General features: G+C 39.4%; 1 protein-coding gene across 2 annotated transcripts; it reads left to right on the top strand.

Moving 5' to 3' along the window:
• Positions 1 to 516: 516 nt before the first annotated feature.
• SFPQ (splicing factor proline and glutamine rich) lies at positions 517 to 16,852 on the top strand. 2 transcript variants are annotated; one of them, XM_087970534.1, is made up of 12 exons: positions 517 to 1,320; positions 3,010 to 3,198; positions 3,303 to 3,604; positions 3,730 to 3,825; positions 4,742 to 4,938; positions 5,702 to 5,786; positions 6,003 to 6,120; positions 6,392 to 6,440; positions 6,528 to 6,649; positions 15,088 to 15,133; positions 15,741 to 15,807; positions 16,775 to 16,852. In XM_087970534.1, the coding sequence occupies exons 1-10, from the start codon at positions 631 to 633 to the stop codon at positions 15,109 to 15,111; spliced, it is 1,872 nt and encodes a 623-aa protein (XP_087826660.1). In that variant the 5' UTR covers positions 517 to 630; the 3' UTR covers positions 15,112 to 15,133; positions 15,741 to 15,807; positions 16,775 to 16,852. The 2 variants fall into 2 exon arrangements, with proteins under 2 accessions (XP_087826660.1, XP_026536408.1); XM_026680623.2 differs by having other exon boundaries at positions 9,369 to 15,133.
• The last annotated feature ends 1,200 nt before the right edge of the window (positions 16,853 to 18,052 follow it).

The raw sequence follows: 18,052 nt of genomic DNA, 5'->3' as shown, positions 1-18,052 counted from the left end.
GAACGGGGAGGAGAACTGAAGAAATAAATCCGAATTTATGAGTGACGTTCATAGTAAGGGAATGGATCTTTATAGTAAAAAATATAGTGGAGTGTCGACAGAAAAAGAGGCTCAAGCTAAGCAAAACGGCCATTCACCCACACCAGCCCACGTGGCCTCTCTGTCGTCCGCAAGACAATGCGCACCGTTTAGAGCCCCGCCCTTTCACCACCCAGCCCCGCCTTGTGGGAATCAAACGATCCAATCAGTGGAAGCGTAAGTGAAAGGATTTCGAGTCGCTCTTTTCTGTATTACGGCTCGCGAATGGACGAATGACGGAGCCCCGAGATTGTAGGCGGCCGCCTTTCTCCCTCCCCTCCTATCCTGCTTTGTTGGAGATCGGTTCGGAAAGCTGTCAATCTGGTTGGGAACGTTTTCTATTGGCTCATTCAAGGAAAAAAAAAAAAAAGCAAGCCGGAAAGGCGGGGACTGCGCCTGTTCGCCGAGTCTATAAAAGGGGGAGACAAAGGCAGCCGCGAGGCTGTTTTTTTTAATCTCTGCGTCTGGCGCCATTTTGTCTTTCGTCGGACTCTGAGGAGGAACAGTGTCGTGTTGCCGTCAGGCCCCATCTCAACCGCCACCATATTCGCCATGTCGAGAGACCGTTTTCGTAGCCGTGGAGGCGGCTTCCACCGGCGCGGTGGCGGCGGAGGCCGCGGCGGGCTCCCCGACTTTCGTTCGCCGCCGCCGAGCATGGGGGTCGGCATGGGGCAATCGCGCGGCGGTCACCATCATATAGGCGCCGGCGGCCCCCCGAAGCCGGAGCCTCCTAAGCCGCCGAGCTCGACCTCCACTCCGCCTTCCTCCGCGGCCCCCGTTTCCTCCAGCCCGGCAGGCTCGTCGCCTTCCTTGGGGCCGAACCAGAACCAGATCGGCGCCACGCCTGCGACCTCATCTTCCTCCTCTTCCATCGCCACACCGAGTTCGGCCTCGACACCCGCCACTCCCTCAGGGCTCCAGAGCGGCGGCCGAGGGGTGGAGACGCAGCCGCCGCCGCAGAGTAACGCACCGCCGAACCAAAGCCCCGGGCAGGGCGGTTCCAAAAAGGGATCCGGGCCATCTCCCGGAGGTGGAGGAGGACCCATAGGTGGCATGAAAGGAGGCCCGGGAGGGTCCCAGCCAGGAGGCGGCCCCAAGAGCGGCGGTGGGCCTGGACAGCAACACCGCGGCGGCGAAAGGCGCGGAGGGCAGAGCCAACACCAGCATTCGTCTCAGCAGCACCAGCACCCCCCTCCGTCGCAGCAGCAGGGCGGGGGGGATGAAAAGGTCTCCGACACTGAGGTAGGCGCAACCGCGGCGGCCCCTCCCGGCTCTGCCTTATAGCACAAGATGGCGCCGGTGTCTCTGATCTGCCGCGCGCCTTTCCCAGACGGCGCCCTCGGCCGCCATCTTTGGCGCGGGAATGCGCGTGCGCGAGGCTCCCTCCGGGTGCTCTCTGCCGTGGGCGTGGCAGCCGACGAGCTCTCGAGATTTAAAGGGAAATGATTTCCTTAGTAAGAGCTGCCGCGTTGGCCTTCCCGGAAAAGTCTGTCTGCTATGTGCAAGTCCTAATTTTTGCTACCTTGAAGGGATTAATGGCGATGTCCTTGATCGCACAGATACAGAGAAAGGCTGTTAGTAAGCTGACCTGTGTTCTTAAGTGCCCGCCTTCGGGTCGGTGCTTCACTGAAGGAACTGGTCCTTCTCTCGATGACCTTGGGGCCAGTCAGACCAATGGCAAATCACTTCCGAAAGAATATGCGGGGAGGACAGTGGAATTGTCAATTGCTTTCTTCCTAAGGCAGATAGTGAATGCCTGGCCCAAGGCAGAGCTAGGATTTATGGTTTGCAAGTCTCTAGCCTCCTGCCTGAGCCTCTACAGCACACGAGTTTTCTTGTGTATTTGTATGAGTTCAGTTTCCTACACAAGTGCATGGCATAGGTTGCCTGTTATATGTGGCGTTTTTCTGTATGATGATTTTAAAGCATAGATACATAGTTGCATACTTTTGAATACTGAAAAAGTTGTGTGCTACATTATATAGATGAATGTGATAGTGATGTGTTAGAACTGTGATACTTTTAATAGAAATACTGAAGTAAAGGCCTAATGATATTTATTGCTGGCTTGGGAGAAAATGAGGTGATGGTGATACTTGCACTTGTACAAGGCAGTTTTAGATAATGGGTATCCAATCTTGTGGCTTGCCTGAGCTGCCTTGAATGAAGAGGAATTGTTTTGGGACTGTGTATATAAAATGTACTGGTATAACATAGTTAATGTAAATAAATCATTTGATTATCTTGTGAGACCACATTATTAGCTGTCCTGGGCTATAATTCTGATGAGTTTTTTAATAGGTGCAGATTTAAAGTTTCCTTAATATTGGGAATGTTTGATAGTGTACATGCTATTAGGCAAAATTTAATGGGGAACCCAGGAAGGCATACTACGAAGTATTTATAAAATGAAGTAATAGTGCCTTAGCTTTTAGAATAATTGTGAAAGGTGCAAGCCTTACATTTCTTTTCATGGCTGGGTAAAGGTAACTATTCACTTTTGATATGTTGGTGTTCTCTACATTTTTTGTGAAAGAGAAGCTTATATTTAAATGCAATAAAAAGGTTATTTCATGTAAAGATATTGTCTGGTGCACCATGTACATGGGCAACCAATGCTTAAGAACATTCTCCCTTTAAAATACTGCAAGGGCAGTGATGGTTGTGGATTGGGTATGTGACAGATCCATCAAGTCCATCTAAATGGAAAATTGTCATTGCTCAGTACGCTTTTCATAAAAAGGTCTCTTCAAATATGAAAGTAAATATGAAAAGGGGATAATAGCATATTAAAGTGGGTATTTCCAGGCTGATCTACTGTGTCTGCTTGATATGGAGTGCAGTCAGTCTGCTTGCATGATCTATGTGTGTAAGAGGAAAATGAGTGCCTTTTAGATACAACCATTAACTTCGTCTTTTAATATTTTTTAGGGTTTTAAAGCAAATCTGTCACTTTTGAGACGCCCTGGAGAAAAAACATATACTCAGCGCTGCCGTCTGTTTGTTGGAAATTTGCCTGCTGATATCACTGAAGAAGAATTTAAGAGATTATTCTCCAAATACGGTGAACCAGGGGAAGTCTTTATTAACAAGGGAAAAGGTTTTGGCTTTATTAAACTGGTAAGTATTGATACTCCAGGGTTTTTTTAGTCTTTAAATACTAAGATTACTCTTACATTGTTGAACATTTTTTTAAATTAAGATTTATTAACCTATATCCACAGGAATCTCGAGCTTTGGCCGAAATTGCAAAAGCAGAACTTGATGATATTCCTATGAGAGGAAGGCAGCTTCGTGTGCGTTTTGCCACCCATGCTGCTGCTCTTTCTATACGTAATCTCTCCCCATACGTATCAAATGAATTACTGGAAGAAGCTTTTTCTCAATTTGGTCCAATTGAAAGAGCTATTGTGATAGTAGATGATCGTGGCAGATCCTCAGGAAAGGGCATTGTGGAATTTGCATCTAAGCCTGCAGCACGAAAAGCATTTGAACGTTGTACTGAAGGTGTCTTTCTTCTGACAACGTAAGTAGACCTCTATTTTTATGCAGTTTAGTAATTGAAGACTGTGGACTGAATTTAAATAAAACCTTTTAAGCTTAAAACCCAGTATTTAAAACAAACTCAATACTTTGTCTCTTAATTTTCAGCACTCCTAGGCCAGTTATTGTGGAGCCTCTTGAACAGCTAGATGACGAAGATGGTCTTCCAGAAAAGCTGGCTCAGAAAAATCCAATGTATCAAAAGTAAGCAGATGTAACCATGTAGAATTGCCACAATTAAACTGTGTTTGATAATTTAGAATATGTGTTCTTCCCTGTTAATCTTACAGTATATCTAAGGTAGTATGTTCTTCCATATTATGATTTGACTCATTCCTATTTCAATATTGTAAATTAGAAATTTTATGGAAAAGTTTATATTGTTTTGAATTAAGATTATGTATTTTTCACTTTCAGATTTATTTTTTATTTAATATTTTATTCAGTTTTTTTTTTTGCAGCCAAAGTGGTTAACCTAAAATACTTAAATAAAATGGAATTGTTTCATTTGGTGAATTTATGTAGCTTAAAAGTATGTAAAAGATTCAGAGTTTTATTTTGAAACAATTTAAATTTAGTGCTCTTATGCCTTCTAGGTTTTTAAGCAATCATAACGCTTCAAGAGTCGTGTATTAACATACTACTTAAGGCATCTTTACTTAAAATAATTATAATTTGATTTTGAGTTTATCTAGAACAATATCACACTTTGTAAATTGGACTGGAATAAACATTTGGGCTGATATCAGAATTTGTGCCAAATCTTATATTTTGCAGGCTTTTTAAAAAATGAGAAATTGAAAATTCTCAGTCCTGGGGGTGGTCCACTTGGAGTGAAAAACTGAAAAGTAGTGCATTGTTAGCAGGAGATGGAACATATGGCCCCTTTAGCTGGAGCTTAAACTTGTCAGTTCCAGCCAGGTTCATATTGTGTTCATTCTATTAGCTATTTTAATGGAATGGTGCCTGTCAAAAGTAAATTGAAAAAGTCAAAGGCTTCTTCCTTTGTAACTTAAGACCAGTTTATTCTGTACTTTAGTGAAATGTTTGTTGTATCAGCATCATTGCTAGCTATTTTGAAAACTATAAATGTGAATTTCATATTCAATTGGATGTTTAGGGAGAGAGAAACACCACCACGATTTGCACAACCTGGGAGTTTTGAATATGAATATTCTCAACGGTGGAAATCGTTGGATGAAATGGAGAAACAGCAGAGGGATCAAGTAGAGAAAAATATGAAAGATGCCAAGGACAAACTGGAAAGCGAGATGGAGGATGCTTACCATGAGCATCAGGCAAACCTTTTACGCCAAGGTATAGGACACAGATCTCTGGCTGAGATTTTGCTTGCTTTCTCCCATTTTTTTTCAAGTTTTCACTTTTGGTATTGTTTTGCTAATGTTTTGCTTTTACTCCAATACATCTTACAATATAAATTTACTGTTTTTTAAGGTTTATTACTCAGATTTATATTGTTGTTGTTAAAGGTGACTCTGGGTGGTGCACAACAGTATATTGCCAATAATACCAACATAAAAATCTAAACAACCAGAATAAAATACTAACATATAGCATAAAAATACTAACCATGGTGAAATTCTGGTTATGTTCTTAACCTAGGATTTCCAGGGAACCAGACATTTGTTTTGATGGCAACCAACTCAATAATGGTGCCATCAAGACAAATCAATAGTTCATTGGGAATCGTAGGCCTGAGAGCATAACTAATCCAATATCAAAAGTGATGGTGCCACCATCATTTCACCAGGAAGGTGTACCATAAAGTGAGGGCCATATTTTATTGTGTCTCTCTTGTAATCTTACACTGCTGTTTCAGAAAAAAAGTTGAGCTGAAAATATTTGTCTTCCATCAATTGCCTAAGTAGTAGTGTGACTGCAAAGTATTGTATGTACGAATCATTCATTAAAAAATTGAGACAAACTTGTTTATGTACACATTTGCTTGTTAGGCTTTTTGCATTTAATTTCAGGAATGCCCATCAAATTCAGTTTTTCCTGAATTGATAGAAACTTATAATCTATTAAACAATGGTTGCTTAAATGGTCAAACTTGCAGATCTCATGCGGCGACAAGAGGAATTGAGACGCATGGAGGAACTTCACAATCAAGAGATGCAGAAACGAAAAGAAATACAATTGAGGTAATTTGAACCTGTTATTATTACTTCAGTGTTTTGTTTAGCCTTGTCCCCTCCCAATTGATCTTTTTTATTATAATTCATAAAGGCTTGTTTACAGTAACTATTTTGAAGGCTTCTTAGCTTGAATAAAGTATGATAATTTTATGGTTTAATGAATTGGTATACTAATCAAGTTTTTTAGAAGTACAAATTATAAAAGAGCAATTGTATTTTCAGGCAAGAAGAAGAGCGACGTAGGCGGGAAGAAGAGATGATGATCCGTCAGCGTGAGATGGAAGAACAAATGAGAAGACAGAGAGAAGAAAGCTACACTCGAATGGGTTACATGGATCCTGTAAGTCAGGGATGGAAGAATCCCAGTAATCTAGTTGCCCAGATGCTTGAATCTCATGGTGATCCCTAGGAGTAAGCTTTCATACTTATTTAAAAGATTTCCCAGTTTTGATGATATAAATCTGGATCTCGGAGGATTGGTACCTGCTGTCTCAGAGCTGGTCATTCTACTGTCTATTGTTACAGGATTAGAAGTCATTGTCTTCCAGCTTCGCATTACAGAGCTTTTAAGGGATTTACTTGTTCTTACAAATGTCTGTTTGTCTTTGCAGAGAGAAAGAGACATGAGAATGGGCGGTACCAGTGCAATGAACATGGGAGGTAAAAAAAAGCTTTCCAACTAAACTCACCTGTATAAATTATTGTGATCTATCCATGCATAATCATTTGATTATTTTTTTAAAATAGATCCCTATGGTACAACTGCTCAGAAATTCCCACCATTAGCAGGTGGCACTGGCCTTGGCTATGAGACCAATCCCGGAGTTGGACAAACATCTATGAGTGGCACTATGATGGGAAGCGATATGGTAACGTATCCTGTGGCAGCTTGACCTTAGTTCTAGATACTTTTTTTGCATTAATTCTATAACCTACACTTTTAGATAGGCTTCCCTTTTCCAGCAGTTTGTTAATAGCAAGAAGCTTGTTGAGCAATGTAAAACTAAGTCTAGTCTTTGCCAGTATGGTTACAGGTCTGCTCAGATATTTTTGCAATGGATATTAGCAGACTTTCCTGTGATCAGTTGGGTTGGGAGTTGTCTGGCTAAACTTGAAGGAGTCTCCAGTTCTGTAATCTTAACCTGCCTGGGAGGGGCGAGGAAGCACACATGCTTGTTTGAGTTAGCTTAACTAGCAGAAGTGGTCTTGTGTCACTTTCTGAACTTGAGTTAACTGTGGTGCATAGAAATGTGTATAAAATAAAGGGAGATGGAAATAAGCCTAAAATATAATTACACTATTACTACTTGTTAATGTAATGGGTTCATCACAGGTAGAGAATATTTAGATGTAAATTACCTATCATTGTACACATTGGCTTTTGACACACAATATGTGATGATGAGGAAAGAAGCAATTCTTGAAGTAGGCCACTCATTAGCAATCTATTTCTTGAGCAAGTTCCTTAATGGCGCTTAAATAATACATGATTTGGTTATGCTGTTTTAAGCTTCCTGGCTATAGACCAAGGCTCTTCAAACTTGGCAAGTTTAAGACTTGTGGTCTTCAACTCCCAGAATTCCTGAGCTAACATAACTGGAGGAGGAATTATGGGAGTAGAAGTCCACAATTCTTAAAGCTGACACATTTGAAGACCCCTGCTATATAGACTGAGCTGCTGGATCAAATTAGAGATCCATCCTATTCCCAAAGTGGTTAACTGGATGCTTCGGGGGATGTCTATGAAAGCAGTAGCTTCCCTGTTATCACCAATATTCAGGGGCATATCTTGCCTTACAGTAGCTGCAGACAGTACACTTGTTCCCCAAGCACTTTGAACTTTACTTCCTGTTCCTGTACTTGTAGGCTTTGCAGAAATTCTTGATTTCACATTATACGTGAAGCCTTGGAGTAGTACAACTGGTAAATAGAATTACTGAAAGATCTAAGTCTAATCCTTCTTGTCTGGTACACATTCACCCTTAAGAGTTTAATCTAACACATAAAAAATAGTGTTGGGGAAGGGGTGGAGGCTATTCTACTGAAGGTTTTGCTACATGAGATGGGCTACTTGTAGCTCATGTGTCATTTAACATAGAAACCATTACCATTTATTTAACCCCAATTTCTTAAGCTGCCCTGTTGCTGTTTTGACCGTGTTGCTCAAAGGAGTCTGCAATTAGTTATAGACTTCTGTTGAAATAGGTTGTCTGGTAAAACCAGGATGTGTGTTTTAAAAATCAACAATGCAGTGTATCAAATGTTTAAATATCTCATTCACTTGTAATTGGTGGCACTAGAAAAAAAAGTCTGAAATTTCAGTGAAGCACTGTGCTGTCTTTCTAAAGTATGTAACTTTAGAAATTTAGTAGAAATTGTCTCCTTTATGGAATTTGTTCATAACACGGCCTTTGGCAGTCTAATAACTGTAAGCCAGTTGTTAGAGGAGATCTGATGGAGATTTACTTACATGTAGAAATCCAGACTCTCAGTGACTCCATGATTGGATACTTATGCAAATCAGTGAAGGGCTCATGCATATGTTTTCTCATCTGTGATGATTGTGGCAGTAGCATTCTGGAATCTAGGCTTTTGTTTGTGGGGTTATTGGGGAGCAAATTGAGTGTGAGCCTTTCACAAATAACATCTGCATGCGTATCTAGTTAAAGGATTCATACAGCTAGTCTGAGGAATTATACTGAGTGAATTGGCTCTGTTAAGTTTGAGTGCATTGGAAAGCTTTTTTTGGTAAAATAGTTCCTATGCTACCCTAAAAGCACCAATAATACCAACATCAACATCTTTGATTCATTACATCCTCCCTTGTGCCTTGGTAAATCAAGAAATGAAGATCAGGTAAATTGAAAAGTGAACTGGTCTGCTTTATTTCAGCTTAGTTGAGCTTTAGTGGATTCAGAGACCAGCTTGAATATATTTAGATACTGCAAAATAATAATGGACTCTTTGCTAATCCTTACTCTGAAGCCATAGGACCTCTACCGCAGTGGAGCTATTTAAAGAAGCTTAACATTGTGCAAACATTTAGTGGTGGTCTTGTCTTGGCAATTTAACCAGATGCTACTATTTCTTGTACTTTCATAGGGTCAGTGGCTTTTGAAAACCATTTAAATAAATAGACATGGTCCAGGTAACTTCAAGAACATGGTCTTATATCTTTTAACTGGGCATCTGCTTTTTATATGAGATGCTTTAGGAAGCTCCTGTTGGGCTTCTTTGTACCTTGTTCACTGACTGTAGATTAACAATTGTAGCAAATAACCAGAATTTCTTTCAAAGAGGATTCTTGGTTCAAACCCATACTAATGCTTGAATTTTTAGCACCTCAGGGAATATCTGTTTGCTGAAACAGACATTTCAGAATGGATCAAGTTGGGAACATACCACAAGACATGTATTAAGTTAAACTAATTATTAAATTACCCTTTTTTCCTTTCTATGTTCCCGGTACCTGTGGATCGACTCAATGGTGATTGTATCGACGAACGTTGACTGCGGAACCTTCTAATATAAATTCTAAACACACATGGACATCAACTACACATAATGAACTCTTAATTGTTCTAATAGCGCCCTGAGCGATTTGGACAGGGAGGTGCGGGGCCTGTAGGTGGCCAGGGCCCTAGAGGAATGGGGCCTGGAACTCCTGCAGCTTATGGGAGAGGGAGAGAAGAATATGAAGGCCCAAACAAAAAGCCCAGATTTTAGATGTGACTTGTAGATTTTTCATTCCAGTTTGTTTTACTTGTCTTGTTTAGACACTACTTTTTTTTTTATTCTTGCATTTTAGTAAGAAAGCTACGTTTTTATGGATGTTAGAAACTTAAAATGACTTAGAATTTGTAAGTGGTCTGGGCAAAAACAAGTCTAATTATGTAACGCAGTGTTCTAAACTTAGCTTTTTTGATGTATAACATCCCTACCTTGATGGCAATGTACTGTGTGCCATATGAAATCCCAAGTGTAAACTTTTTTTACTGTGCTTAAAATAAATAGTCTAAACGTAGCAAGATTCTTTAATCATAAGCGTCTAAGCATAGAAGGCAATTAACACTTACAAAAGGCAATGCATTTCTTGAAATGAAATCTGGAGTGTTGTACAATACATATGGCTGGTCTTAAACTATCAAGTCTTAAAATACCAGTGCAATTTTAATATCTACTTGAACTTTGATATTTAATATTACAATGAAGTCTTACCCTTAGAAAAAGCTTTGATAATTCTGAAAAACTTTGACTATAATTATTCAAGTATACATAATTTGAACTTTTAACTTACACGGAGGAAACAATCTGGGTTTTGGTGAAATAGATCTTTAACTTAATAAATGATGTAGTTCAGTTTTGAACAAGGAGGTGGGAAGGAAATGGGTAAGGGCACGTAATCTAATAGTATTGGCTATTGTCTCCAAAGGGCATTTCCAAGCCAGCTGTTATAAGTCATAGCCTGACTTTCTATGTTACTCAGCATCTCATTCATCCAAATATGAGATCTGGTTGATCTATTTCACTTCTAATACTTTTCCTAATTGAGCCTTTTAGTGCCCACTGGACATTTTATCTTAACAGAATCCTTGATGAGTGAATATATCTATTGAAGTTGCAATTTGAATATTGGAAGGAATCTTTTTTTCTTGATTTAACAAGCATAATCTTGATCCAAAAGTTTTGAGCATTGGTGGGCATTTGTGTATTATATTTTAATATCAATACTCCACTTAAATGCAGAAATGAAATATCCTTTGACGTTTCAGGATTAAAGTAGTAACTTGTTAGATTAAAGCCTGACATACAGAAATCTAAATACCATTAAATTTGAAAGTTTTTTTTCCCTTGGGCTACATAGTATCAACTTGTGCTGTTGACTTGGTAGAGTTGAATCATTTTATATTTATTAAAATGCTGTAAGAAGTTAAGCTGTCTTGGACTCTATACCCCTTGTACCTAAAATACTGGGTGCAGAGTTTCCTGGTACAGAAAAGGTACAATGGCTTGGTAAAATGAAGATGAACCAGATCAGAGAACATTCTGTGATTAATCCTGTTGGTTTTTTATTCAATAACTTGGGGTGCTTTAAATCTTTTAAATAAGGGTGGGGAACTCCCCCCGCCCCCATGGGGAGCCATTTTATATCTGTTTAAAACAATTATTCTGGGTAATGTTGCATTTACTCTACCTTTTTTCCCAGAAGGTTGTTGTGAGAGGGGCATAAAACCTTTGGCAAGTCAGTACTGATTACTTGCAGGCATCCTGTTTTGGCTGGTTTTTTTTCCTTTCAACTGTTGACACTTTCTCTGTGCTACTACCTCCAGTAGCTTGGGATAACCAGAATGCCATATATGGTCCCCCATCCCTACTTTAAATGTGCTAAAGATGAGGAAGAATCAGTTACCTGTAAGCCGCTTAAAACTGCAGCATATGAAACTTCACTGCCATCAGTTATTACGTATTTTCATTCTGCAAAATGGATTGACTCAAAAGCTTGTGCTGAGCAAGCCTTTTGAAAACCCAAGAAATGATAAACATCTGATATTCAAGGTTGCTGGACTGCCTCATTTAGTTTTGTGGTTGAATTGAGCTATATTCCCAGAAGCTTCAAGAAGTTACCATCAAAGGGGGAAGAACACCCACAGTTCTTGCATTGACTTCTGATGTAGAGAAACCCTTGTGAAACAAATGTGGATGTTAACTGTATCCTGGGCTGCGTACAGCTCAGTTCTGCTTTTCTCAAGGAGGTGTTCATGGACACCCACTGTAGGAAACACCAAGACTGACAGTGATGGGAAAATGGAAATGGAAACTAATTTTCAGTTTATTTTTCAGATTACATGCCATTTTTCCTTAGGATGCTGGCACATATCCTAAACCATGTTCTTTTGTAGTACTGTAATCTTGGAAGAGTGAAGGAAGCTGATGGTCCCATTTCCTTCCTAAGGTTCATCTCTTGTTTACATTTTGTCTAAACTAGGCTGATATTCAAACGGGAAGGAAATGTTGAGGGGCTAATCTAGTTTTTTAACACTTTACTGGACTACTGTTGCCAAACGTCCTTATATAAAGCACAGTAGTCTGACTTCAAAGGATAACAGACAGGCTGATCCCTCAGTAGCAAACCAATTGTTGGGGAGTTTTCATTGAATTGAATGTTCCATCTTTTTAGCTTTTTCTAAATGGATTTAAATATTTAGACTTAACAGATGATGCCTTTTGAGCAGAAGCATAACTATTCTACTTCTGCATGCCATTAAGCCTTTAGGTCATGCATAAGTTACCCCAATTCCAGATTCTACCCATGTTTAACAATCATAGCATGCTATAACCACATCCTTGTTAGTTGTAATAAATGAATTTCTGTTTCTGTGCGTATTTTGTGGTATATTTGTTTTTAAAAAGTTCTTGGCATCTCCTTGGCAACCACTTGTGGCAGCATGCTTTTCTCTGGAGTTTGAGACTGCAATATGACACTGTTTAAAAGTAGTGGCCTGCTATGTAACAGCACTTAGACAGCATTTCCGCAGTGCATAACTGTGAGGAACGTAGTACCACAAGTGGCAATGGACATTAGCACCTGGATGTAGTATTCCTGCTTGCTCCAAGATTCTCATTGTCGCCTGCATACAGGTAGGTAAAAAGAACTATAATCTAACTTGGTGACTTTCTGTGTAATCTTGCTATGGGGGTATTCTGGCATCACACTACTGACAGTGGGATTTCAGTGCAGCACTTCTCATACTGTACGGTGCTTAATTTTGAGGCCTAACCTGCAATCAGCCTTAGGCAAGCTGACTATGATGCTGACACTTGTGCCTCAGACCCGTGATTTCTTCGTGCATATGACTTGCTTCTTTCTTCACTGTGTGACAAAGACATCTTTATAGAGTTCAATGGGAGGGGAAAGTGAGTTCAATCTTTGCATAATTTTACTGCTCATTGTGTGTAGGAATGGTTGCTTTTAGTTCATACTAGCTACATACTAAAAGTTGTATGAAAACTTCATGGTCAGACAGATAAATGGTATTTTTCTCTTTTTAATAGTTGCTCTGTTAAGTTTGAGGTAGTATTGAAGTAGTATTTTGTAACTATAGTGTCAAGTTAATATATGGGTGGTCGGCTGTGGGATGATGACTGTGATAACGTAAAAAATAATTGAGAGCTCCCCTTACTCTAATCCATGCATCTTACCAAAAAGTATAGGTTATTTTACTTACTACTTGATGAAAAAAACAACAATAGGGTTTTATATCTAATGTAGTTGATGAACAAAAAATAGGGTTTTATATATCTAATGTAAGTTGCCCTCCAGAATTATTGGCTTTGTTGTGCTAGCTAGGTCTATCTGATGTGTCTTGAAAGCGTTTCATAATATTTGACTCTTGATCAATTCATAAGTTACAGCAGTACTCAACTTTAAACCGAAGTGCAGTTCTATCAAGTTTCATGTTTCAGTGTGCTTGAAAAAAAACTGCTTTGTGAATAGGATTCAACAGTGAATCTTAACAGCAAAATAATGAATTGGAATTCCTAGTCTTTTGTACGTGGGTGGTTTGCAAGAGAAGAACCCTTGTCACTATGAACAGTAAATGTACTGAGAGAAGGTGTACTTTAAATCCTATGAACATGTTCAGTGTGGGACTAGTTACATTCCAAGCTGGATATTCCAAGTACTAGTATAACGAACTCAGTAAATAAGTATGTTTGCTATATAACTGGGCTGCAGAAATATTCAACTATAGTAAATACTCAGTTTGAACCAATATGCCAGTGGCTTAATTGAAGTTATATCTTGACATAAGTGGATTTTTAGTAAACAGGTGAATTGGACTCCAGTTTCTTACGTACATGTTTAACTGCAGTTGTAAAGAGAAATACATTAAGTATTATTTAAGGGCAATAACTGATCAAAACATCTCTTACGTGTGTGAGTGGCATAAGAAATAACAAAAAGTGCTTGCATTGTATTCCATGTTAAGCTTTTATTCTGGTCTTTGATTTCTCCCTTGCAAAAACTGACTTCAGAGCTCAGAAGTGTGATGCCAGAATACATTATGCGTACTCTGCTAGGTTCTCAGTTCCGGTTACTAGTGCTGTGTGAGGACAGAAACACTTTCCTAACATTATTGGGGGGAGGCTTTGTTACAGTATGGCTTCTATTGGCTGAAGCTCCCCCCCCCCCAAGACTAGGAAACACCTAAGCAACCAGGGGGCTGAAACTCTGCAAGTAACTTCAAGCGGCTGATCAGGAAGGCCTATGGTAACTTCTAAAATTGGAGCCCAACATGAAGAGATTGTGCTTTTTTAGGTTTGTTTGGACCATTGGTTGTTTTCCACCATCACAGCTAGCAAGGTTGGAATCAACAGGTCAGTTGCAGATCTGTCTTTATGCTACTTGCTGGGCTTAAGCAAATGCTGCAAGAGAGGGGAGGCTGGGGGAGGGGGAGAAGAGGGAGGCTTCTCCCATTTTGTTTGTTCCATTAGCAACTTTGTGGAAGCCCAATGGTGGTGTATTACCAATTCCCCCCTCAGAAAACTGATACTGAATATTGGCACAATGAAATGTGGGAAGGGATGGCTGCAGACAAATAGCTAGGGAGAAGAACATAATTTGTATTCCTATATAACCTTTTGTTTTGCAAAAGTAATAAATCAAGATTGTGGTCTTGAAACTGGCACATTTGGCTAGCTTGGCAGTGTTTCTGACATTACAAGGGCCATTAAGAATTAGCTGCAGGTGGAAAGGTTGACCTTTCATTTCATGCCCTTAAGAACATTTGAAAACTGCTAGGGATAACCACAAGGTGGGGGGGAAATTTGTAATAGTCTAGCAAGCAAATTCTTCTCTGTCTTGTAAAGATTCAGAAAGCTTTGGCTTGTCCTTCAATTACCTGAAAAGATTATTTGCTTTATGGGGTAATGGTGTTGGGTGCATGGCATCAATTCAGAGAGGCAGTTAAATAGCTGAATGCAATGGCTTTGCACTTGCACCTAAGGGGCAGTGTACCTCTGGCTGCAACTGTCCTTCTGATTAGGCAGCATCTGTTCCAAGGGGCAGTTCAGGGTTAAGTCTTAAGAGTAGTTGCAATTGTTCACTATCCTGTGTTTCAGTCTTTCAAATAAAATATTCATCTTCTCCTTATGCCCCTCGCTACCTCCCAATGACTATTAGTAGCTTTTGTAAAACTCCCCTCAATTTTACAAGTTCATAAGTTGCATTTAATGTTTAAACTTAATTTTGTTTTCAGAAATATTTCAGTCTTATTTTCCCTTACTAACTTTAATTCTTATCCTTTAGGTGAAGATAATATCAGCTGGATGAAACTAGAACACTCCCATATAAGGTAAGACTTCACTTCACGGAACTAAGGGCTCTAAGTCCTCCAAGTTTAAAAAAAAAAGAAAGTAAGGCTAGTGACTTATTTGCTACATGCAAATAAGATCATGGGAAATATTTTAATACATAAGATCAGAAGCTGCTATAGAGAAAAATGATCAGGAAAGCATGCTTGAGGCTTATATCCTTTACTTTTCCTCTTTTCCCAGTCATTTTTAGTTTTCCATTTTAAGTGTAAAAATTATTGTTACTGGCTTATGCTATGCTATATTATTTTTTATTTTCTTCTTTGTGCTATTTATTGATAAATTAGTTTTAAGCCTTAAAATACTTCATTGTCTATATTAATTCATTATTGAATGAAAATCTTTAAATTTCAGTTAGAGGTTCATGATAATCTTTTTTCCTATCCAAGTTCAGACTCTCATGTAATTGCAAAATTGTGCAGAATCACTAGATCCCTACAGAAGTGAATAAAACTGGGAGTCTGCTGCCTAAAGAGGCATTATAAATAAAACCAATTATAATGAAACTTATTAACCTTGGATTACATTAAATTCAAAACAACTTGTTAGCATACTCCATGTTACAATTAAAACAATTTTATTTTGCAGTTGACCAATAACCAGTATATGCCTACACAATTGAACGTTGTAGAGAGAAGTCATCTGCAATACGCAGGTAAGGAGATAGGGTGCCAGCATCTAATAGAACATTTGAAGGGTTCATTCATTCATTTTATTCAATTTGTAGGGCCACCCATCTCACCAAATGGCTCTGGGCAGCAGTTCAAGAGTAGAAGGCAGACTGCTGGTAGAACTAGAGGTGATGGGGATCCTTTTTTATGGATGCGATGAAATAGGTTGAAGCAGAAGCTGAATTGCTATCTGTTAAGCATTGGTGCAGGGGATAGAGGTCCTGGCATCACAATGTTTCTTTCAGTTTTCCAATTCTCTCTAGCTGAGCTACCCATGAAATGAATCACTTGTTGCACTGGGTTATTTCCCCCCCCCAAATAACCGTTAAAAAACATCTTACTGTCATACGTCAGAGCAGTTTGCTGTAGATGTACTAAGGAGCATCTGTTAAATTCTGGAAGAAGAAAAAATTATGGATAAGGTTATTCATATAAAATTGTGACAGGTGGTCAGCCTTTCTTGTTTTTGCTTGGTTCATGTTTTAACAAAATCAGAGTCTATGACCAAACAAATCCAGGTTTAGTCTGATCTTGGCTTTCATCCAAGTTATTTTTTGGTGAACACTAGCAGGTTTTCCAATGGTTAGGAGTCTTGAAGTTGAATGTAACTCTGATGTCAAGTCTTGATTTGCATTTAATATGCTAAACCCAATTTAAATGATACATAGATATCCTGGAGAGCCAATTTGATGTACAAATTGGAGATGAGTTCCATTCATTATTATTTTTTTTGCATGAAAGCTGACTGGATGACTTCAGGTCAATCACATTCAAGCCACTACACCTGATTGTGTGTGGAAAATAAGAATATTATGTATGCATGTATTCTTGGGTTGGCCAAAAATGGAATTAAAAATAAACATGCAGGATATAGCAACAGTATAATTCAGCCATAAAAATCTTGATTTCTTACTGGTCAGTTGTAATAATACACTTTTTATCTCTCTACAGGAGAATGGTGTATTTGAAAAGAGGAGTCCGGAAGGCAGTAGCACTTTCTTGAAATCTTCAATAAACTATTCAGAAACATAATAATTAGTGTCAGTTCTTGAAAAAGAGCTCAATTTACAATTGGTGCTCATTTGAAATATCGAAAGGAAGGTGGGAGCAGCCTGATGTGCTCAATATATCCCAACTTCATGTCCTAAAAATGGCTCCTTTATAAGTTACACTCTTTAGTAAGTTGTTCTGGAATCATGCTGAAAAGCTGCATTGATTTTTTGAATATTTAATCCCTAGTGGCTTTTGTTATTTTTGCAGTATTTTGTAATCCTCCATTTTTGAAATCTCATCATATTTCTAGCATTCAGCTGTGTCCTTTCTCAATATTCTGTAATTCATTATCTCATTTGAGGACTGGAACCAATTTCAAATATAGCTTCCCTGGTGGTAGAACAGCAATATAGAAATAGACCATTTGAGCCACGCTGATTTGGGAGTGAACCAGATTGGATCCAAACTTGCTGGAAGGTTTCAAAACATCCTGAATTCAGTTATTAGTTTACATTCATACAGGTTTGTTTGAAAACTGCTAGATATGTGCTTGATGCAATCAGAAATATATGACTTGATTAATTTGGAAAAGAAAGCTCAGTTTCTTTGCCAAATAATCAGGATTCAATTTCACAGGGCTTCCCTTTAAAAAACACCATGAATTTTTTTTTACTTGGGTCAGGGATAGACCAACTGGCTCATTCTTGTCCTGATGGTGAATTATTTAAAATTTGATTCCTTACCTTAAAATCTTCCTGCCGCCAGTATCTTCCAAACATCACATATTTCTTTGTAATTTGGTCTAGTGGTTATGGCAGAAGGCTAGAAACCACGACTAGGAGTCCTAGTGCTATCTTAGATAAGAAAGATGGGTGACTTCAGGCAAGACAGTCACTTCAACTCTAACTCAGGGGTGTCAAAACCCGATTGAGGGCTGCGTTAAGGTGTTTGACCTCGGGGCTGGGGTGGGTGTGGCTAGTGGGCGTGGCCAACTCAACGTCACTCAGGTTGGGGGTGCCTGTGGCGGCCCGCAGTGCTCTGCCAGCAAAAACAGGCTCCCGGGTGCCGCCCCTGGCCCTCGCAAACTCCATTTTCAGCTGTGATGGCCTGCAACCCTCTGCCAGCGAAATGGAGATCGGGAGGGCTGCAACTCCGTTTCTGCTGGCAGAGACACCGTGGACTGGTTCTTTTCTGTTTCCAGGGTGGCCCCGCATGCCAGATCTAAGCACCCTGCAG

This window comes from Notechis scutatus, chromosome 8 (genome assembly GCF_049901735.1).
Source record: "Notechis scutatus isolate UNSWTSFEM ecotype Mainland chromosome 8, rNotScu1.2, whole genome shotgun sequence".
Taxonomy (NCBI): domain Eukaryota; kingdom Metazoa; phylum Chordata; class Lepidosauria; order Squamata; family Elapidae; genus Notechis; species Notechis scutatus.
This window is presented reverse-complemented; position numbering and strand designations above follow the sequence as displayed.